The sequence below is a fragment of the Alligator sinensis genome, unplaced genomic scaffold, assembly GCF_000455745.1.
Source record: "Alligator sinensis unplaced genomic scaffold, ASM45574v1 scaffold1007_1, whole genome shotgun sequence".
NCBI lineage: Eukaryota > Metazoa > Chordata > Crocodylia > Alligatoridae > Alligator > Alligator sinensis.
Genome location: NW_005842605.1, coordinates 963,291 through 987,260, shown reverse-complemented (window position 1 = coordinate 987,260; position 23,970 = coordinate 963,291). Strand labels below are relative to the sequence as shown.

The 23,970-nt window shown below is 41.5% G+C and overlaps 1 protein-coding gene across 1 annotated transcript in view; it reads left to right on the top strand.

Moving 5' to 3' along the window:
- Positions 1-249: 249 nt before the first annotated feature.
- SNTG1 (syntrophin gamma 1) overlaps positions 250-23,970 on the top strand; it is a gene marked incomplete at its 5' end in the record, with an annotated part of 87,093 nt that continues 63,372 nt past the window's right edge. The window contains 2 exons of the mRNA XM_025214786.1: positions 250-366; positions 7,603-7,674. Of these exons, the coding sequence (XP_025070571.1) occupies positions 250-366; positions 7,603-7,674 (189 nt within the window). The remainder of the gene's footprint in view (positions 367-7,602; positions 7,675-23,970) is intronic.

Sequence of the window (23,970 nt, the reverse complement as noted above, 5' to 3'; positions counted from 1 at the left end):
ATTTTTTATTTTTATTTTTGTTGGCATAATAAAAAAATCTGTTCTGACTTTTTTCCCCCAAATTGTTACGAACAGCCTCTTATAATATAAAATAGTTTACTTATCATTTTACAATCAAGATGTCATTTTAAATCGACAAATTGGGATTTTTAGCTAAATGGCACCGGTACATTTGCACAAAGGATATGTAATGAATCTATTGGATAAAATGCATGTAGAATTTGTCAACACTATTGATTTTTCTGTCAGATAGTCTACATGGGCTGGACAGAAGAACGGGAACAAGACTCCCTTCAGGACCGAATGTACACACCAAAGTTTCTAGCGCTGAGAGGTTCTTCTCTATATAAATTTATAGCACCACCAGTAAGTATTTTTCTCATACTCACACTAATAAATATTTTTAATTAAGCATATTCTATGCAATTCATACAAGGATTATTTTGATTTGCAGTAGTGAAAAGAGATGAGGAATAACCAGTAAAAGAAACATTACATTGTTGATCAGGAGTATCAACAATTGTCGATCTTATACAGCAATTGTACTTTTCTCTCCAGTTACCTGGAAAGCTTAGGAAAGTGAGAAAGGAAGTGCACAGGTTTTTGCCTACTAGGTTTGGAAGAGAAAACAAGCCTGAAACAAACTGGCTGCATTTGTTCATCCTTTCAAATTACAATTGTTGTACACTTGGGAAATACCAGAGCTGGTGCATGCTGTGGAAATGTAGTTTTCAGAACAACAACTCACTCTTCAGATTTCATTATAACCTGAAGGAAGTTTTTTATATGTGGAAGCACCAAAAAGGAAGATGTGTGGAATATAATTAAGTAGACTAAGCAATAACTGAATTTGAATTTAGCTAGCAGAACGTGTTACTGACATTAAGTGGCAAGTTGCTCGAGTCCAAACTCAACAACATCCTTAATTATGTTTCGGGAGTGAGATTCAGGTGGCAATATAGGTAAAACCAAAATCTCTTTACACAGCTTAGTTCAGGTACCAGTAACAGGCTTGCCAAGGCAGCACAGAACACAAGGCTAATTTTTCCTGCATCTCAAGCAGGTTTTGAAAGCCATATTGATATCCCTTCTGCTGTAGGTTAGATTTATACAGGTGTCTGAACTGGGAGGCTGCACAGTTATAGTTGGAAGTAAACTTGCTCTAAATTTATTTATCTGGCAAGCATTTCACCACATGCCAACATCCCTTTAAAATAATTTTTTTTAGTATTTGCATGAATATGCATTAAAGTTAAGCCTATTCAGTGTTGCTAATTTCCATGATTTCTTCACCAGTAATAGGATTTTGGCTCCTACTAAGATGATGCAAAAGGCTCAAGCCTGCACCTGCATGGTGAACCCTCAGCCCCAATTGGCTGCCTTCCATCCTGAGAAAAATTAATCAGAGATATGGTGAGAAGGCACCAAAGTTCTTCCTCTTCTTTTAGAGGCTGAAATGAGCTTTAGTCTGGGAAAGAGATAAAAAAGAAATGAACATCTCTGCTTCCCCTTACTCTTCTTCCAAACAAATGGATCTTTTACATTAGGGATTGGATGGATATGGAGGCAGGGAAGGATATGGAGGAAGAGAAGATACATGATTAATTTATGATCTGAGTTATCACCAGATGTCAGACAGGAGAGTCAGAACTGTTATGGGGGCGAACATTAGGGTAGAAAATTAATTGTTGGGGTGGGAAGCAGGAAAAAAATCAATTATATTTTTAGGTTTGGAATAATCTGTAAATTACACACCATCAGGCATTAAGAAGTCATCTTGCAGCAGGGACCAGCAACACTATTTGGTGTATAAATTTGGTAGAGATGGCAATGAAGGAGTTGTCACATTCACACATTTAGGTGGGCACGCACAGTTCATTAATCAAAAAACAGACCAAATGTAACAATCTTAAAAAATATTTAAAAAGTGAAACAACATCAACAACCCGGTACATAATGGCAGCTCTACACATGATTTGGTGCTTTGACAAATCGGGACTTCAGCAAAAAGATTCAATTGTTTTAATAGGGTTAAGCACAGATTTATGTGAAAAAGTATGGAAGACACTGCTCTTTGCAAAATACAACAACCATGTGTTAATTTTAAAAAGTTTCAGGGACAAATTTTAATCTTAATTTTATAGAATAGCTCCTGACTTCAATAGTCCATTGTTCTTCATCCAGTGATTCACAGTGGGCCTGTCTACACATGCATTTACTCTGACCTAAATTTGGTGTGAACTACTCTGGATTAAGCATTTTGGGGCAGGTGTCTATATGTGCAGGGATTAGGCAGAAGATTTGCTGCTCTTTGCTCCAACTTTCCTGCAGCCCTGCAATGGGCCCCTGCCACCACTGGGGGGAGCTCTAGGATCCCCCTGAGTGCTAGCTCAAGAGCAGGCAGGGGGCACCCAATCAGAAGACAGCCGTCTCCTGGTTTCCTATGGCTGCCTGCTGCCAGGGCAGGGACAGTATCCCCCTGAGCTACCTGCCGGGAGCTCCTGGCCCTGGCTCACTGATAAAGGGTCTGGGAACTTGGAAAGAGATGCAAGGGAGGGGCAGGTCCCAGGCCCCTGCCCTGATCCACCTGATCCACCCCTGCCCTGAACCACCATGCACAAGCTTACTTTGCAGTAAACTATGCTAATGTGAATTTTTAGATGCACCCAGTGCCATTCTGTCCCTTTTTATACCAGATTAAAGCATAAATGGTCTAAGAAACAGAGAGAAATCCACAGGGGAAATTCTTTGGTACAGTCACTGCAAATGGCTGTCAGAAGCCTCACTTCTGAGGATGCCTTCTGAAGCACATAATGTTCATGGTACGAGGGAGAGAGAGACTGGAAGCTGAATCACACAATGCTATCACAGTAAAGATTCCAAGCCTCCAGGAAACTGGTATAATTTGAGAGAAGCCACCAAAACCTCAAGACTTCTTTCTAAGTCTTGCAAGTTCTGTGTAGCACAAAATCTCACCCACGTGAGAACAGGCATCACATTCTGCCCATTGACTCTGAGGCAGTGCAAATATGGAAAAGTTAAAATGTAAAATGAGATTAAAAATTAAAGTGGTGGAAAAAACAAATAAAAGATGACCTCATGAGGTGCCTTCCAGCCATATTTCCCAATGATTCCTCTGTCCTAAAGCAGTGGTTTTTAAATTCCTAAAGTCATGGAAGCCTTTCATACCACTTCTTCTGCCCCACCCCTGGCTCCTCAGGGCTATAGGAACTAACATTGATCCAGCCATCCAGATGGCAGTAGTGCCATACCACCTCCTGGTCCACTCTGCCGTTATCCCCAATTTCTTTGCAGAATAATGACCCATCACAATCTCTGATGACCTATCACAAAACCCCAGGATTCCATAGAACACCATTTGAAAACCATTGCCTTAAAGAGCAGACCCAAAGAGAATGACTGTAAAGATACCTCTAAAAATACTGTATCCACAGTCTTTTTGTCCACACAGTATGTTTAGTGCATGCGCTTTTTATGTTTTTTTGGGGAAGGGGGTCTACACTGTAAACTCCTTGAATTAAGTTAGTTTCTTTATAGAGATGTGCTGCTAGTATTCTTACAAGGAATGCCTAAAAAAACGTGTCTTTGGCATGCGATGGTGTGCTATATGAGGGGTACACATACTTGCTTAGTGTGTGCTATCTGCTCATTTTTTTTAATTTAGACAAGAACACACCTCCTAACAGAATTCAAGAAAGCAGGCATGGCCTTAATTTAGTTTCTTTGTGTTTTGACTTCTTCTTTGTGTAAGTACTTTTCTTGCTGCTTTTTAAAAAAATTATCCTGCACCCTAAAATCTTATTAAACAATAAGATCTTATTTCCCATCCTAGTTTTAATTATAAAGGGTCAGACTGTATTTCTAGACATTGTAGTGAGTGATGTAACTGTAAAAAAGTTTTTTTTACAATTGCACGCCATGCATCTGGATGAGCTCCCCCATGCTGCACCTCTGGACAAACCTCCAGGCTCCAATTGTTCCACAACCCAGCCCAGCTGGGTTCCCATTCACCATGAATGGGGTCCCATCTGGGCCCAGCTGTGGAATAAACCCCACAGTGCAGGAGGGAGTGGGGCAAGGACAGGGATGAATGATTTGTCCCTGCTCCACTCCCTCCTGCACTGTGAGTGTCTTGATTCCCAGCCCCACTATCTCCCTCACCACTGGGGAGGGGGTGCAGATCAAGGCCCCTGCAGTGAAGGAGAGAGTAAGGCAGGAGCAGGGGCATGAGTGGGGCCCCAGCTGGGCCTGGTGGTGAGACAAGTGGAGATCCAAGGATCAGGTGTCCGACTCCCTCCCTCACCATGGGGGACTCAGTCTGCCCCTCTCAGTTCTTGCTCCTCTCTCCGCCCCTTCCTTCACAGACTTACCTGCTGGGGACGGGGATGTGCATGCACGCTCAGCCACCCCAAATAATTTTTTCTCCCTCTGCCTATGCAATGCCTGCCCTTGCCTCTGCCCCACTCCCTCCCTCACCATGGGGGCCTTGATCTGCCTCTTCCCTTAAAAATAAGATAGAATATAAAGGAGTACATGAGCTGAAACTTTGATACCGTAGAGGTACACTTGTTAAAAAAAGGTTGAAAACCCCTGCTCTACCCTATACTTAGATAAGGAAGAAGAAGTGGGGACTCCTCTTTATGCCTCTATCTGGCCATATCATGAAATGATTATATTTCCTGTAATTCCTTGTTTCTGTATAGGGCTACTGTGTGAGAGATATGATTTATTGATAAATGGTATATAATTTCTCTCTTCCCAGAAATAGAATACTTATAAGAGGAAAGAATACATATATATATGAGGATGATGGCCAACAATTATAACTCTATCAAAAAAGCAAAAAAAAAAAATTACTTTTTGAGCTCTTTATTGTTGAATTTTATTTTATTAAGATAATGGACTTAGGCAATCTTTGTAGGGTCTCTCTTAAAAAAATGTATATGCTAAAAAATATACTTAATGTTATTACGTCAATTGCCATGCATCTCCATTAAGATTGCCAACTGTCCATAACTTTACAGATATTCCATGAAAAAGAATACCTTAAAAATGCCTATCCATAAAGGTCTCTAAAAACATTTAACCTTCTGTGAAAACATGGAGCCACCACAGTTTTAAGCTCCAGGGCAAGACAAAAGGTGGAGCATGGCTGAAAATCAAAAGGAGCATAGCATTGCCACATTCTATCCGAGTGGAATTGCAGTACTATGCAGGCACTGAGCTTTTGTCACAACATTGCTGCTCACTGCCCCTTGGTCTTCATGCCTGTCTCTTCCCTTCAATAGCTGCTCATATTAAAGGTCCAGAGTGGGAGGCAACCTGGCTGGGACAGAGCTTTGGGCTTGGAGAAGGAGAGGCAGTGGGTGGGATTCTGTGCCAGGACAGGGGAGGAGTAGGGCTGGCAGGGGTAAGGCTGGGGGGCAGCAGGGTGTGGGGTGAGTAGGGGATCTTTGTGGTGGGGCAGCAGGGTGTAAAACCTCTGCTACAGTCACACAAGGCTGCTAATTCAAGATTCTTTTTTAAAAACAGTAAATACACATGTCAGTAAAAACATTTTTCTTTCAGCAAAAAATTTTCCAGATTGTCAATAAAAAATAATAAAATCTTGGTTTTGTAATCCTGAACTCCATGATCAAATTAACTGTAAAGATGCAATGTTATTCATTAGCAATTTTGATACATGGAGAAAGGAATTGCCGAGCAGAAAGTTAAAATGGTACCAACAAACACCCAGAAAGAAGTTTTAATAATGTTTAATGTGTTTATAAATCACTGTGACAAAAGCCAAACATAATAGCGTAAAAATGTGGAAAAGGAAAAGGACACCAAGTAAACATTTATTAAAGGTTCCTTTTTACAGATTTCCTGTACTTCCATACCTCTTCCCACAAAAGCTCCTCAGTAATCTCAAGCATCTCTTGCACAGCTATCGTTTCAGGAAATTAGGGGAGAAATTCTTCCCATATCATATTTTCTCATATATATTTTCCAGGTAGCTTGTATCATTGAGTCTTCAAGATCAAATAAATTTGTTCTTTCCTTTTTTTGTGGCCTTGTGCATCAGGAATACTGATGCTATAATCACCTTCTTTTGGAGTCTGTTCCACATCCAGCTCTTTTAACTGTTAAGAACTTTTTCTGAACACGTAGTTTTGATTTTTTTCAGTCCTTTACTCAGTCCTTGTTCTTGCATCTTATGGGACTCTGAATAATTCCATTCTTCTTTTTCATACAGTTTCCTTGGAGGTTATATATAGATAGCTATCATATCCTGCTTTTCTTTTCTCCAGGCTAAGTACTTAGTTGCTTCTTCCTGCATTTTTCTTACTCACTTACCAATTACCCCTTCTTTTGAATCATACTGTTTTGGGGCAATATGGTTCATTTAAATTTAATATGAATAAAAGGAAGTTTTAAGTTCTTGGAATGATCTTTTTGGAGATACAGGAGTTCTATTCATAGTTCAGTATTTGAAGCAGAATAAAATTATATGATCAGAGGGCAGGAGAACAGGCCTTATGAGAAGAGGTTGAGAGCCATAGGACTCTTCAGCCTGGAAAAGTGCAGGCTCAGGGGGGACCTGGTGGCTGCCTATAAATAGATAAGGGGTGTACATCAGGATCCGGGGGAACACCTGTTCACCAGAGTGCCCCATGGGATGACAAGGTCCAACGATCACAAACTCCTTCAATACCGTTTCAGGCTGGACATAAGGAAAAACTTCTTTACTGTCTGAGCCCCCAAGACCTGGAACAGATTGCCACCAGAGGTAGTGCAGGCGCCTATTCTGGACTCCTTTTAGAGTCAATTAGACGTTTATCTTACTGGGATCCTATGACCGCAGCTGACTTCCTGCCCCTGGGCAGGAGGCGGGACTCGATGATCTTCTGAGGTCCCTTCCAGACCTAATGTCTATGAAATCTATGAAGTCTATGAATGCAGAGAGATGTAGTTAGCCATGTTAGTTTGAAGTCAAGTAGAAGGCAGGGTAGATTTGTACCTTATAAACTAACCAAAGTATGTGTGTGTGCTATAGCAAAAGTTTTTGTGATCTGAAGCTTACTTCATCAGATGCCATGAAAGGATGTGGAACAAGAGCTATCTAAGAAGAAGAAAGAATTAGAATATAAAAGACAAGAAAAGGGGCTAAGGTGTGCGAGCAAATAAGCAGTAAACCCAAAAGAACAAAAGGAGTCACAAAAGCTAAACCAGGAAACGGGATAAAAATCCATAACTCCTGTTTATCAGCCAACACACTGAGCTGAATGCCCCACGAGATGCAGGTTACTCCATTGTAACAGGTTGTTCCCCTTAAACAAAGGCCACTGTCTGCAGGTCACTCATGGAGATATAATCTCTCTTTGAGCTCTAAGGCAATGTGTTTTCGCAATACTGCCTCCATGCAACAAAATAGTCTTCGCATTTCTGTTTAAGTCTTGTGTTTCTCTCAAGGTGCTTCTTTTTACATGCAGGAGGTAAAGAAAAGATCTTGGTGAGAGGGAGAAGTGCTTTAGAATGTATCTTAGAAACAAAGACAAATGGCATTACTTATTTTGTTTGTTTGTTTGTTTTTCCAAGGTTACCACCTGGGATTGGACACGAGCTGAAAAAACCTTTTCAGTTTATGAGATTATGTGCAAAATTTTCAAGGTATGAACAAAATGATATGTCATTCTGGGGCCAGTGGGCAGGCAAGGGAGAAAAACATCTAGAAAAAAGTATACAGCATAGAGGCAGCTTTTAGAAGTATTTTAAACTTGCTCTTTTTGCGATCAATAGCAAAAGTCTTACTCTCAGCAATGGGAACAGGATCCCAGCTCTATCTAGAAAATATTCCAAAGGTGCAGCAAGATTTAATTTGACTGGTTTACAGTCCACAAGGGAAATTATTTTATTTCCCCATAACACAGGATATATTTTGCATTACAAAGTATTGTATAACTATACTATACCAGTGAATATGTCTAACAAAGCATTTATGATATAAATCACTGAGCAACAAAAAGAAAAGACAATTCTCCCTTTGGATTCATGGATTCAGTTCTCATTGACTATGAAATAGATTGCATATACATATTCAAAGTATTGAGTAGACCCCTTAAAATATGTAAATGATGCTCTGTAAAATGTACAATTTTACCATAATTTACTGTATTTGCTGTGACTGAGCAAGTAAATAGTGTTTAAACAGTTGGATCTATAAATGACAAGTTTTTTAAGGGACTATGAAACCAAGATATTGCATACTACTTATTGTCTCCATTATTTTAAAAAATCATGGGAATTGAGCTAAGTATTTAACACACTTTATATATATTTCAGTGTAAAAACTGAGAGGGAGTAGGGAGAGACAGAAAAGAAAAAGAACAATAAAGAAAACCTCTCTAACATTTGAAATGTTTTCCCCTGGTTCCTTTTCTTATTCTCTAATTCATACAAGTTGACCATGTCTCATACGTCTTTCAGCTGTACTGAGCTGAATGTTAGAAAAGGAAATTCTAAAACCAAATTGAAAAAAAAAAAAAAAAAAGACAATTTTCTTCTACTAACCCAGCTGAAAAAGCTAAAGATCTAGGAGATAGCTAAGTTCTTTTCCTTTTTCTTAGAACAGTCTTATGTTAGATAGAGCAACCAAACTTATAGTCATAAAACACTATTTATGGCCCAGGTTAGGCTAACATTGTGGAACCAAGGTCTGTCATAGTAGGCAACAGGGCATTTTAGGACTCGTCCTCTCACTCAGTTTATTTTTCCCATTTATGTAGCTGAGCCCAAAATAGGACAGATGGCTGATTATCAGGGATCCAGGTTTTCTGCTTCTTATGGAAAAACAGAGAAAACTATGGATTTTCCCCTTTACCAGAGGAAAACATGAACTTCTCATTATACCAGAGAAACCAATGGATTTTGCAGTTTTCCAAAGAGCTCTGCATGCTGCCAGAGTTCCAGCCTGCAGGGGGCTGGGAGGAAGTGGGAGGAAGGTGGTCAGGAAGGGGCCATATGGATGTATATGCACATGGCCCCCAGGCAGCCTGGAGAGCAGCTCCCTCAGGTAAGCAGGAGGGGGGATTGAGGCCCTCATAGAGAAGGAGGGAAGGAATTGGGAGGGCTGAGGATGCTGCCCAGCTGGGTGGTGCATAGGTCTTGGGACCTGGGGCCACAATGCATAGCCACAGGGCCCCAGGGAGGAGGAGTGAGGGGGCTTTCACCCTAATCATGGATTTAGGGTTTTTTACTATAGAATTTGCAATTTTTTTTAATCAGAGAATTTGCAGTTTTTTGGCAGGGAAAACCAGGGTCCCTGCTAATTATACCATAGTTGCTTTGACTCTAAGCTCCAGAGTGTTCATGGAAGCCATAGGGTATATATAGGCTTTACACTTAAATTGCCTTGACCAGGGTTAGGTTGATCTAAATGCCCAATTGTGCAGGCATTCAGTGGGCCTAAATTGCCCAAAAATGGCACATCTGATCTAAGTTAATGCACCTGAGGAGATATGCTAATTTAAGTTGGTATCTGGTTAGCCCAATCTCACAAATGCCTGCATGCATTCAGTGCCATCTTGGGCCTGGGAAAACCCAGCTGTGCTATTTCAACCCCTCTGACCCTGACTAGGCTATTTTTAGCCCCCCTTCTCCCTCATCCCTGCTCCCCCTATAGACCTGCCAAACCAGGGTTACCATATTTCCAGTTTCAAAAAAGAAGACACCTGTGGGGGTGAGGGGAGGAATGCTGGGGGACAGGGAAGAGAGAGGGAAGGGGTGTATGATTGTGGGGAGAGGGGCAATGATATGCCCGTGCCCTACCCCTGCCCCTCACTCCCAAGACACAGCCCCCCAGCCCTGCTGCTGCCTCTCACTCCTGACCCACTGTACCCTGCCCCCCAGACCATGCTGGTGCCCTTCACTCCCAACCTGCAGCCCCCCATCCCTGCTGATACCCCTTGCTTCTGACCCACAGGCCCCCTAGTCCTGCTGCCCACACAGCGCTCTCTCTCTCTCTCTCTCTTGCTGTCTCTCCCTCTCATCTGCCTGTAGCTGCCAGGGCCCATGTGCAAAGCACTTGGTGCCCAGCCTCCCATCACTTTTTCCCACTGCTCCCAGCCCCAATCATGTCCTTGCTTGGGCAAGACAGAAGTGCTGGGGGAAAAGGCAGGGCAGAGCAAAATCCCAGACATTTGCTGATATTTAAAAAGCTGCCCAAACAGAAACAGGAGGGTCCAAAAAGTGGACATGTCTGGGAAAACCCAGACGTATGGTAACCCTACAAGAAACACCACCCCTGGATCATCTAGCTTCCCTATCCTGCCAGGCTCTCCCCACACCCTGATCAACTTAAATTGGGCTCCCCACGCAGCTCCTAGTGCAGCTCCCAGTCTACATTTAAGTGGCTTAAAGTAAGTCGCATGAACATACACTGGGTGTGGTAAACGGCTTCATGTACCTATTGAGAAACTTTGCATTGATAATCAGAGGAGTCCCGGACCTGATGCCAGGAATCCTGAATTCTGAAGCTTGCTTTCCTCTGCTGAGGGAGAAAAGTGAGGGTGAGGGGGGGAAGCATAGTTAATCTATTTTTCCTATTCTCTGGCACCTAAGGGGAGTGAAATGGCTCTCCACACCCATTATAACAGGTAAAGATCTATTCTATACTACACCAAATAGAACAGTGCCCTAAGAGTCTCTTGGCTGGAGTGTAGCCTGCCCTAGCCATATTCGTTTTGCTTCTTGGCATGTCTTGAATGTTATCTTTGTGGAGAGGGAAAGATTATGTGATATCAAATAAGTCATGCTAGGTCTATATCATCAGAGATTTCCACAAATAAAATTGACCTTAGCAATTTTTTTAACTGACCTTCATGGCTCTGGAGCAGTGACCTAATTTAAACCAATGTCACAACCTTATTTACTGCCTAAAAAGTATTTTTATGCCTTCATAATAATACATTTGAGGTTGAAATTGTATATGTATGCATACAATCACTCCTTTATTAATGTTTAATAATTTCTTTATTCAAAGCATGAAATGGTCCTGAGTAGATTCTTCAGTTCAAAAAGTGGTATAAGTAAAATTGCTTTACTGTATGCTTTGATTTGAGTACATCAATTCTCACATTTTTCCAGTTCTTCATAGTGGCACCTGGATTTTAGCTGTTTTGCCTAAATATAAATGTAATTTTAAAAACAAGACTGCACTTTCAGCTTCATGTTATGAGTAGTGCATGAAGTCTCTCTACTGAAATTTTTCACATTTTCTTTCAGTATCATACACCTTGTTTGATTTTAACAGTTTATGCTTCTTGACACATTCTTACAGGTCCCATGGATATTACTGAAGGACATATAGCAAAGCAAAATTATAGTTATTTTGTTATTCTCACCTCCAAGCCTCTCCTTTTTGTAGTACTCTATATGGTACTTACATTATGAATTTGTTTTCCTAGTGGAATGAATTAGAAGTCAAAAGGCCTAAGTGAGCAAGAAGGGTACCAAAGTGATTATGTGAAGGAATGTTAGATAGCAAGTTCAGGAATTGTGCTGAATAAATTAAACAACCTCGGTTCTTTTATCTTTACTGCATTACATTTTCCATTTACCTACCCCACGTTACCATGAAGAACAACCGACTCTGGGGGATTTCTAATCCAACCATATTTTTCAGGAGCTATCCAGGAAACCCACAATATCCCTGGGCTCATCTATTAAGTTTTTAAAGATACTTGGTGTGTCTAAATGAGACACTTACTGCACAGTAGCTCATTACTACTGTGGAATAGCGTTGCTGTGCACAAACCATGATGCAAAGCTACTGCACAGTAGTAACAAATCACTGTGCCATAGTAATAAGCTACTGTGCAGTAAGCATTACCAGTCAACCTTGCCAGGATGGTACTGCGCAGTAATGCCAGTTACTGTGCAGTCATTTAGTACTTGGTTATGTAAGTACTGAATGACCTCACCTTAACTGCACAGTGGGCGTCTCATGTAGACGTGTCCACTGTGTAGGTTAGGTTTCTCCTTGGGGAGAAAAACTCTGCCAGAAATATCCAAGAATCTCTACAAATGAGTCTTTACTGAGATTTTTTTTCTTCCTTGCCGTGTAACAGACACACACATATCTTACCTCCTTTATAAAGTATACATGGAGATGAAAGAAATGGGCCTCCCAATACATTTAAAATTTGGGTCATTAATGTTTTCATACCAATTTCCATGAGGATTAGAAACTGGATCCCACTTAGTCATTACAGCTTAGGTAAAGGGAGAACCTAAAGGGATTTCATGATTAAAATCAGAGGCAATGTATGTACTATGAGAGAAGAAAGAAATCTCCATAGTCCAATGGTCTATTAAATGGAACAAACAAGGGTTGCATACTTGTCAAGTTCAATTATAATAATTGGTTTCATGTCTATATAGTCATTTGAAATATATTTAAACTGCTGGATTTTTCTGAAATCCATACCTTTCCTCTCAGACTGTCTATCATTTTATGTCTGTCACCTTCTCTGGGCTTTAGTTTCCATGTTCGTAGAAGGGACATAATACCACCTCACAGCAAAGTTGTGAAGCTTAATTAAATAAAGTGTATAGAGAAAATTGAATACCCCAAATGAAGATACTGTAGAAACCAAAATTGATGAACAAATGCAAATTGACGAAAAATTTCTTGCATTTGAAAGCTTGTGTAACTTTATCCCAATTACATAGTTGGTCCAATAAAAGATATCACCCTAAGAAATTCTTTCCTCTGACAATATTTTTCCTCTTACATTAATTTTAACCATGTGTTCTTATAGAATAGTAAATTATAGATTGAATCTGAATCAGTTTTTGTGAAACTTCAGAATACAAGCCACAAAAATCTTTCATAACATGATCCACTCAGGCACAGACTTAACTTTAAGTATATGCTTTTGCCTATCTCTCTCTCTCTCTCAGACAAAACAAGTGCTTAGTGCTTTACAGAACAGAGTGTTGTTTGGTTCTCTGTCCTAAGCACTTACCCAACTATGTGTTGGTTAGGACTGGAATTTTATAATGTTTTGTAATGTTCTGAGAGAAACACATGAAAAATATACTCTGAAATATTTTGGAGTTGCCAGATTGTCTGAGTTTTCTCGCCAAGGCTTTCCAAATGCTAGAAAACACATACAATTTATCTCAAGGACACACTGAGTTCGGTACTTTAGGAATTACAGCTGCCAATCCGAGGCCAGTGCTCTTTGTGCTTTGTGTTTCTTTGCAGTTGTTTTTGCGCTTATTCTATTAATCACCCAGATAACCCAGGATGTAGCTTTGCAGGTCCTAAGAAATTTTGTTAATTCAATTACACTAGAGTCTGTAACATAACTACTGACTTGCACACAGATGTCCCCCAAGTAAAAGATAACGAATAACTTCAAAATTTATAAGTCTTGACGATCATGATATCTGTGAGAAAGTTCTAGTCTTATTTATTTCACCTAACCATTAGCCATAGTTCAACAGTCTATATTTCCCAAGGTTAGAGAACTATTTTTAACATTTATTAAGAAAAATAATAATTTCTAAATGCCCATATAAAGCTACCTACATTAACTTATCTGAATGCTACATACTTAGTAATTCAACATCTCAGTGACCTAGTCTGCTTTACTGTATTTTATTTTATATAGGTTCTTTTTCAGATAGTACACTAAGTGGAATGACTCACTTCCATCACATGTTGGTCATTCATTCCATCTTTTCCCCAAAAGAATATGCATGCCATGGAGTCATGTTTCAGGGGGAAAAAAATTGTTTGCTTGTATGCTTGGTTTTTGGAGGGAATCTTTTTTTTCCCCCTTTGAAATACATATTGCTATGTATGTCTGTGTAGCGAGACAAGCTTTGGAACAACCAAGTCACCCCTAGCAGCTGCCTAGATCCCACCTTATTTACCCCCTCTGCCCTCTCAGGGTCCTACCCTATTGTCTCAGCTGCCATATCTTCATGTTATAATTGGACAGGGAGGCTACCCCTCACAGTCTCTAGGCCTCTCAGTTTCAGGGTCACCCTTCATGGGCTCTGGGCCCCTCAGCCTTGGGCTTGCCTTTCATGGACTCTGGGTTTGTGCCCTCAGTCTTTTCTGCCTGCTCCACGCTACAGTCTTTCAGCTGTTATCAATGCTCCCCCCCACCTCCCAGATGCTCCAAGCTTCTTAGGGCTCACAATTTGGCCATGGCCCCTCAGCCTTAGCCTACTTATGCTGCCTGCCCCCTTTGAAGTGTTTAGGGCCCAGGATGTTCCTAGCACCCTTCTTGGTGGCTTTATCCTCCCCTATAGCCATAACCTGGTCCTCCAGTTCAACTTCAATAAAAAATGTAAGTATCTTCTTCCATACAAAAGGTTCCCCCCACTCTAAATCATGTCACACCATTTCAACAAGCTACAGCACAAGGCCAAAATACTTAACTCTTCTGCCTAGTGTTTCAGGGGCTTCCTTCCAGCTCCCCACAATCTGGAGTCCTTCCTTCTTTGCCAGTCAGGCCCCTTCCTCCTGATGCCTCAGCCATGGTCCTGGTTTTATAAGGCCTCTAAACCACCTCTCTGTCCTCTGACCCACTGCTTCTGCCCCAGGCCTTTTAGTCACTGTCCACACTATGCTGGAGCACCCGGGACAGGTGACCATTTTATTAAAGGCCCCTCTGCCACTGTCAGTTCTTCCAGGGAGCTTGAACCAGCCAGCTGCTCCCTGGCTCCCTCTCTCCTTCAGTGATGGGGTATGGGCCCCATTGCAGTATGTCACAAAAGGAAAGGTCAAATATATGCATCTTGCACTTGGAGTTAAAATGGGGAAGTGAGATAACTATTTCTCTCTCTCCCACAGCTTTCCCCTTCTTATAGTGTGTTTTGTTGTGTAAGAGCCAGGTTATCACTCGTTATCTTCACTCTGGAGTTGTAGATAGCTTTTTAGGTATCTTGATCATGGTGAATCTTCAAATAAGACTCTGAAATAAGTAGAGAGATTTGGAACTTGATATGGTGCTCCAAGGGAAGACACTGTGTAGAGAAGGAGTTCTCAACCCCCCAGCCCATAGACCCATGTAATCCAGCCCACAGGGCTCCCCACAGGTCCACAGATTTGTTGGTGGGGAGTGGGGTAGCCTTAATTGCCACCAGATTTCTAGATCCTCTGTGCTAGATTGGGCTGAGAAGGTGGAGGCCCCAAAACTGCTGTGCAGGGCTAAGGCAAGGTGACACGGGACCTGAACCAGCCACACAGGGCCAAGCCAAGGTGGCACAGGACTTTGCCTAGCCACAGCTTGGTCCAACCATGGGCCATGAGATCTAGCCCATAGATTGTGCCCTTGCCACTCATTCAGCCAAAGGGAGCAAAAGGTTGAGCACCACTGATAGAGAGTAAAGGACAGTTCTGATGTGCTCCCAGTAGACTAGGTTGCTAAAAAGATGTGGTGAAATATTTTGTACTACATACTTTCCTAACCTATGAAGGCATTATGCCAACATTGCTGTAGTTTTAAAGGGAAAAGTTTTAAAAGCATAAATAACAAGACTCATTTCATGAAGTTGCACATTATCTGCATACAGATGGCACCTAAATACAGCTCAACTGACCAGTTTATTTAGTAGCTGTGTATAAATGTTGAAAAGGACCAGAGAGAGAATTGACCCTTGTAGGACTCTTGAAATGAGGAACCCTAGTGGTAGAGGCATGTTTCCCTACCATTATTCATTGTGTGCATTTCAAGGACATACTCAAACCATTTTAACCCATCTACTGGACCCACCCTACCTTTTTCAGGTAACATGGCCGCATTTCATTGCCAACAGTGTCAAACTGTGGAACGAAATAGGAGAATAAGAATGGATGATTGCTCTCCAATCATTTAAAGGAGGAGAATTCATATATTTTTGCCACCAGAACAGTTTCAATTCTATATCCCATAATTCCAGTTAAATTAGAGCTGCTTATGCATTAAGAAATACAGGAAACCCTCCCCATTCATGAATCTGCTATTCACAGGGCCAAATATTCATGGTGCATCGCACCAACTGGGTGGGTCAGAGCGAGTGCCGCCATGGCTCCCTCTGGCACTGCACCAAGCTCCTGCCTCTGCAGTTAAGCCAGGCATGGAGTGCTCTGTGGGATGGGGGAGGGCAGAGCCAGGGAGAGTGGAACAGAGAGCAGATCTGGGAAGGCAGAGGGTGAGGGCAGAGCTGGGTGGGCAGAGAGTGAGCACCAGGGACAGGAAGGGAGGTGGTGGTGGTGGCATTTTCTCCCCCAGAAGCAGCTGCGGTCAGTCCCCAGGTGCTGCAGGGGAGCCCTACATTTCCAGCCTCTCACAAGGGGGAGAGCAGGGGGAAGCTGTGGGGTCTGATGGGGAGCCCCGTCAGTATTTGCGGATTTTGCTATTCACGGGGATCTCCAGAACGGATCCTCCGTGAATGGCGAAGGTCTCCTGTAACTACAAGAAAATGTGTATATATACTATATATACTATACTAATGCTATTTAGTATATATAATACTAAATTATTATTTAGTATAAATAATAATACTAATATGCATATACTATATGCACTATACTAATGCTAGGGGAACAAGCAGGAAGAACTTTCACTCCTGCTTGCAGAGAATAACTTTGATTTAGAGGGCTAATGGAAACCTGATGGGACCCTAACCATGACTGGGCAGTACACATTGAGGGCTACAGGTTGTACAGAAGGGACAGAGTAGGGAGAAAAGGGGGCAAGGTTGCTCTCTAAGTAAAGGAGCATTATACATCTACCCTAATCAAAATTGGATCAGAGCAGGAGAAAGTTGAGGCATCGAGGGTTAGGATACATTGAGGTTGAGGGGAGAGGGACTTGGTGGTAGGGGTCTGCTACAGACCACTACACCAAGAGGAAAGTCTAGACTTGGAACTCTTGAGGCAGCTCTCAGAGGCTGTACAGTCTAAGGATGTGGTTGTCATGGGGAACCTAAACTACCCTGACATCTGCTGGGAGGAGCAGTCAGCCAAATCCAACCGCTCACGTTAAGAACCTGTGTGACCTTCACCTAACATAGAATGTATATGGTCCCTCTATGGGGAATGCTTTACTGGACTTGGTATTGGCTATGGGGGAGGACCTGGTAGGGGAGCTGCAGATTCATGGTCACCTTGGGGACAGTGACCACCAATCAGTTGAATTCACCATATGGCGCAGGGTGGGTAAGATAACTAGTAGGGTGGAAGTGCTTGACTTTATGAAGGCTACCTTCAGTGTGCTTAGGAGTCTAGTCAATGACGCACTGCAGGATAAGAGTATTGACAGGATGGGAGTCCAGGAAGGGTGGTCATTTCTAAAGGAAGCAATCCTTCGGGGGCAGAGGGCAACTATCTCAGTATGAGGGGAAAGGAGCCAAAAAACTTCCTTGGCTAAACAGGAAAATCCAGGGAAGCTTAAGGGCAAAAAAGAAGGCATATAGGCAGTGCAAGCAAGGGGAAGCTACCAAGGAGGAATATACCTACTTGTCCTGCACTTTCAGGGAGGCAGTTAGAAAAGCCAAAGCACCCATAGAGTTGAGGCTGGCAACACAAATTAAAGACAACAAAAAGTCTCTTTTAGGTATGTAGGGAGTAAAAGGAAGGTGCAGGGCAGCATAGAACCCCTACTAAACAAGAAGGAGCAATCAGTGACAGACAGGGGAGACAAGACTGAGCTATTCAGTGAGTTTTTTGCCTCAGTGTTCCTGAACAGGGCTCAAGATATGTCTCCTAATGGGTTCTTAGATGGGCAGCAGACGAACACCAGCCCACCAACTGTTGATGCTGACTTGGTGCAATCACTTGGATGGACTGGATGTGTTTAAGTCAGCAGGCCCTGATGAGCTGCATCCAAGAGTACTAACGGAATTGGCCAGTGTCATAGCAGAACCACTGGCATGGCTGGTTGAGCACTCATGGCTCCATGTCATCTGACCCCAGCCCTCTTTCCTGCCTGGGCAGGGGGTCGGACTCGATCTGTTGAGGTCCTTTCTGACCCTAGCATCTATGAATCTATTGAGACGTATTACAAAGAGATTGAGAGAAGTGGAACACTTCTGACCACAGATATGATTCAAAGACAGAAACAAATCAAAAGGTGTTTTGATCATAGTATAAGTACCTTCATGAGCTCTTTAATCTAGTGAAGAGAAACATAATGAAAAACAAGGGCTAGAAGTTAAGCTTGACTAACTCGAGTCTTAATCTGAGTTCTTATAAATTGCAAATTGTAACACTAAGAGCAATGAAGTATTTGAACAAAATATCACGGGAAACAGTAGATTCTTCATGGCTTCAAGTCTCCAAATCAAACTAGATACCTTTCTGGAAGTCCTGTTTTATATAAATACAAGTTATTTGGATCAATAGAAATGTAACTGGAAGAGTGACTATGACCTGTTTTATGAAGAATAGCTCACTAGATGATTTAAAGTTCCTTTCTGGCATGAATATATCTATATCTAGATGTCAATATCTAGATATCTGTATGGATATAGATATCTATCTAGATATATCTAGATAGATAGACAAATCTATCTATCTATCTATAGATATAGATCTATATATATAGATCTAACCATTTCTAACTATATAACCATTTATCTTTAAAATATTGGTCCAGATTCCCCCCTGGAAGCTTGAGACAGGTGTGGAAGGCTAGAAGATAGGAAGGTGGGATATTTTCAGTGATTGAAACATAGATGGAACAAACAGCTTCTACCAAATTCTTTTTTTTGTGGATAGTGCCTAACCCATTGCCAGACAATTCCAGCTTCTTTTGCAGCAGTAGTTTGCAGCCTTTTTAGACTCAAGGCACCCTTCATAAAAATGCCAGCTCTTAACTTTCATTTGTTTTTGACTATGGAAAATCAATAGACCAATTCTTCTGTTACACATAACTCAGAAAAACCACAATGGCTGGATCCAGATGTGCAGGCGCATGCAGTTTGTGGTACTGCAGACATCTTTACTGGAAATCCTGATAGCAAAAAATAAAATGATGCAAAAAGAGCAGCATGAAGCATACACAAGAGCATGCACCAGCAAACATGGAGGCTCGGTCTTCCACGGAGATGCTCTGGATGCCAGCCAGAGCATCTCCCCTTCTTTAGCTCTGCCCCAGCTTCTCCAGCACACTAGTAGGTAGGAGAAGTGGAGAGGGCATTTTGCCCTGCACTGAAGCATACATGCAGAGGTGTCCACAGTGGCAAAAAGTAGGAGCACAGATTTGTGCCGCTACTATTTTTGTCAGCGCAAGCACATACGCCCAACAGGTCAGAATATTTTTGATACTGTGGGTTCCTACTTGAAATCTCTGGCTTTATCTTATAAGTCATGTGTATGTATTTGCACATGTAACAGTGCTAAGATTGTGCAGCACCCTGGATGAGAATCACTGCTTTACAGGCATCAGACCTGAACAAGAATAGCAACACTTCAAACAAAACAGGATTTACCAATGCACCATTCCATAGGTAGTTTCATTCTCTCAGACAAGTTCATCTCTGTGAAGCTGACTGAAATGATGGGGGCCCCCTTATGGTATCAAAAAGGTATGTGACATTCAATTAATTAGGATGTACATATGTATATACATAATATTTTGATATTTTTAAATTAGATGAGCGCTATAATACCAAACTATTTAAACCATTTATTTCTTTATTTTTAAATGCATGCTAAATTTTGATAGGTTATACAAAATAGATTACAATATACCTATGCCATCCAAATTTGCTTATTTCCCAATATTCTTTTTTTAGCATTATAAAAGACTCCACTTTTAATCATGCTAAAATCTTCTCTGTAGTCTGATCACCCCCTTTCTGTCTCCTGCGTGGCAAATCACAGATGTTTGGAGACCTACAATAAAAATCCTTTACATTTGACATAAAAACAGCAGGCATACTCTGATGGCAGATTTTCTTGGAAAAGAAATATGGGCCTGGTTATGAAAGGTACTCTTGGCTGGCAAGGTATCAGGATGGTGAACAAATAGTGTTTATGCCAGGTATTATTCAAAACTGTGCAACAATAGTTTCCTTATGATAATCTTAATCAGTGCCAATTTAATGGCTCAGAAGACACACACCATATTTCAGCTCCTGTTTCCCAGCTATTACTGGACCCATGGCTCCCCAAATGTAATTCTGTTCATTTTCCCCTTAATTGCTGCAATGCCATGGTTTTTTATTTGTGTTTAGCTGCCAGTAATGACAACAACTTCTAATCTTTCTTTTTTAGAACCACATAGTTGCACAGTTACAGTTGGTGGGGGAAAAAAAACCTTAACTGCTTCAGAATATTTTCACTATATAAATATACATAATGTTAAAGAAGTGGACAAATACAGGAAGCACAGAACACAAACAAGTATGTATTACTGGTAGATATAATAAAAGGGTTGCATCCATAGCATTTGGCAATCAGCATCGGTCACTGTGGGTCACAAAAGTGGCTAAGCTTTGCACATGCCAATAAAGTCCCAAGCCTCAAGGTTGCTTAAAGTAACATCAGCTATGGAGAGCCCTAGGGGGTTATTCTGACAGCCAGGGGATACTGGAGCACTAGTCACATACCTAATGCTAGGGGCTGAAAAAACAAATGTCTGTATTGTCTCATTATTTTATCAAATGACCCTAATTTCTAGCACAACAATTTTGATCACCTGATTTCTGGACCCAGATGTCTCTTGCTTGCGAAACATGGTATAAACGAGTCAGCCATGAATAGAAAACAAAACAAAACAAAACAAAACAAAATCCACATGCTAAACAATAAGTTTTATTGTGGAATAGTAATCAAAACCCTTCAGTCCTTCAGTTTGTCTCCCACTTACTACAGCTGCTCCCTAACTGAGGGACCTATCCCCTATTCCCAACTCTTCTAAATGAAGTATCTGTAAATTATAACTTGTATTGCTGCAACTACCTCCCTTTCTACATCACAACCCCATGCTACAAAATTTCAACAAAATGGTTTAACAACAATTCTTTAACACAAACAATCAGTGTATTTCTCCTCCCAACCTTATTGTCAGAACTGACAGAACTTTGCATCTGAAACTTGAAAATTCAGCCTGAAGCAAGCAGTCATTGTGGAGAAATTTAGCCCAAGTAGCTGCCAGGCAGTTATAAAGAGCTAAACCAAGGTCACATATTAAAAAGTTTCAAGGAATTTAAGTATATTTGTTGCTATATGCACCGTCTTTCATAATAATATGTCATCTCCAAATGCCCAGTCCTGACATTTGTTCATTTTCAGCCAATAGCACCCAGCACTCCCAAAGAGGTGTTTAGTGCGTGCCACCTCCACGTAGCAATGTTTTGTTCTGAGACTATTCTGAGATTTCCATTTAGTACAAATATCCTTTAATGTTTCTTTGTTCAGTATATTAAAAAGAAAATACCAGGGCTGTGGACTGTTCACAGTTTTAAAAGCCGACAGTGGACTTCCCACCTAGGAGAATGCATCAGGTAAACAGACAGAATTGTTTCATTTGCCCATGCCTGTGCCAGTGTAGTAGACCTAAACTGCTGAAACTTTTAAAGAGAATGAAATGGACTTGAAATTACAGTAGTTAGCTCCACTTATACCAGTGAACAGATGAAACAGTTGCATCAGTTCTGCATGGCCAGGATAATTGTCTGCAGCCTGAGCAGAGCTGTCCAGAAGACAACATATTTTCAGTTTGTTTTTTAAGTTCCATGTTCCAACCAAAAGAATCTTCAAACATTTTTGGTCTGTACCCTGGTGATTAGGGCAGCAGCTTTGGAGAAACTCAGGTGCAAGTCTCTGCTCTGACTGATTCAGATAAGAGTTTTTCATTAAATTAGGCTAATGCGCCATTTGCTAATACTAGGACATACAGGTACTCGATTAATGGTGCATTAGCTACTGTGCAGTACCGCACATGTAGCTAGTGACCTGGAGCAATTTTCTCCCAGTCAGCCCAGGCAGCTGGGGGTCTGCTGCTGCCTGGCTAAGCCTCAGTGCAGGGAGGGGAGAGCTATGCCAGCTACAGGACAGCTGTCTCTCTGCCACATGGAGATCAGGATCCATCCCAATTCCCATATGACCAGTATAGTTGTCCTGGCAGCTGGGACTGCTGCATCCCAGCCATGTAGAGATTGGATCCCATCCTGATCCCCACATGACTGGTAGAGCTATCCCATCAGCTGGGACTGCTGTGTCCTAACCACTTGAAAATCGGGTCAGAATACAATCTTCACATGGTCAGTACACCTGTCCTGGCACCTGGGATTGCTGCATCCTAGCCATATGGGGATCAGGTCAGGACTTGATCCCTACATGGCTGGGAGAATGGTCCCTGTTGGGATTCCCCTGTGGCTGGCAGGCAGTGTCCCCACTGAGTGGGGATGACTCTCCTGGTGATGTGGGGATCGGGACTGGCCCCTAAGCCCCCTGCCAGCCCTGGACCTGGCACACAGGGGTGCTTGGTGCTCCCCCTGGCAGCTGCAGGGTGAAGGAGCAGGGCAGGAGCAGCTCTAGACCGGGTTGCTCTTGTCAGGTGCAGTTTTCTCCCAACAGGGGCATATGTGTGGACATGCAGACCAGAGTGCCTTAATGAGCCTGAATTTTCTGTAAAGAAAATTCAGGTGCATTAATTGCATATGTAGATGTGCCCAATGTGTATGAGCACATATCTATGATCTCAGCATCTTTTCAACTTTGAAAAGAAGCATTAGCGGGTAGTTCAACCAAATGAAAATGGATGAAAAGTCTCAATAGACATGCTAGGTGTGCATAATTGTGTAAACAAATGTATTGCAATTTTTATCTTTTGTTTTATTTTACTATTGAAACTCTTTTTACAAAAAAACAAACAAACCCTTTATTACTCTGGAATGTAACTACTTTTGCTGCTCTTAAGTGTTATTTGCATCATCTCCATAGCAACTAATTGTGAAACCATACAAGAGTGTTCTTTATGTGAGGCATAAGTAAAGAGATGCAAACTGTTTAGAAAAATATTCTTTATTCATTCAGAGATATCAAAGAGAGAGATTGGAAATATCTAAGCTAATACTATATCAGGACAAAGTGAGACTCTCTAGTGAATGGCCACTTTCAGTGGAAGATTGCAAGGATGGTGGGCTATATTGCATCTGGATGTGACATAAAGGTCTCCCTTACAGTAATAAAAATAAAACAAGTGGCACACTGGGTCAGACCAGTAACCCATCTAGCCAGTATTCTGCCTCCAACAGTGGCAAGAAATGGGTGCTTTAGAGGGCAAACATTGAACCGGATGTTTAGAGTAACCTATCTTCTCCCTGGCATCCACCATCACTGGTACAGAGATGCCAGAAAAAAACATCTTCAATTGTTCTGTTTAATAGCTACTAGTAAATCTCTCAGCCATTAATTTGTCTAGACCCTTTTGCGATCTGCCTCTATGACCTCCTTTGGCAATGAGTTGCATAAGTTAAGCATGCCCTGCATAAAAAAAGTTCTTTCTTTTGTTCGTTTTAAACCTGTCTCCTACTCATTTCATGGTATGCTGCCTTATTCTATTATTCTGGGCCCCAGTAAATAATAGTTCCCTATTCACTTTGGTCAGATCCTTCATGATTTTATAGAATTCTATCATCTCCTCCTTCAGCTGTCTTCTTTTCAAACTGAAATGTTGTACTCTTTTTAGTCTCTCCTGGTATGACAACTGCTTCATACACCTGATCATTTAGGTTGTACCTTTTCTAATTCTACTTCATACTTTTTGAACTACAAACAGTATTCAAGATATGATCATCACATCATGGCTTTGTATAATGGCATGATGATGGTGCTCTATTTTGTCTTCAATTCCCTTCTTAATGAGGCCCAACATTTTATTGGCTTTTCTGGTTGCTGCTGCACATTGAGCTGACATTTTTAGATAACTTTCACCAACCATCACCAAGGTCTCT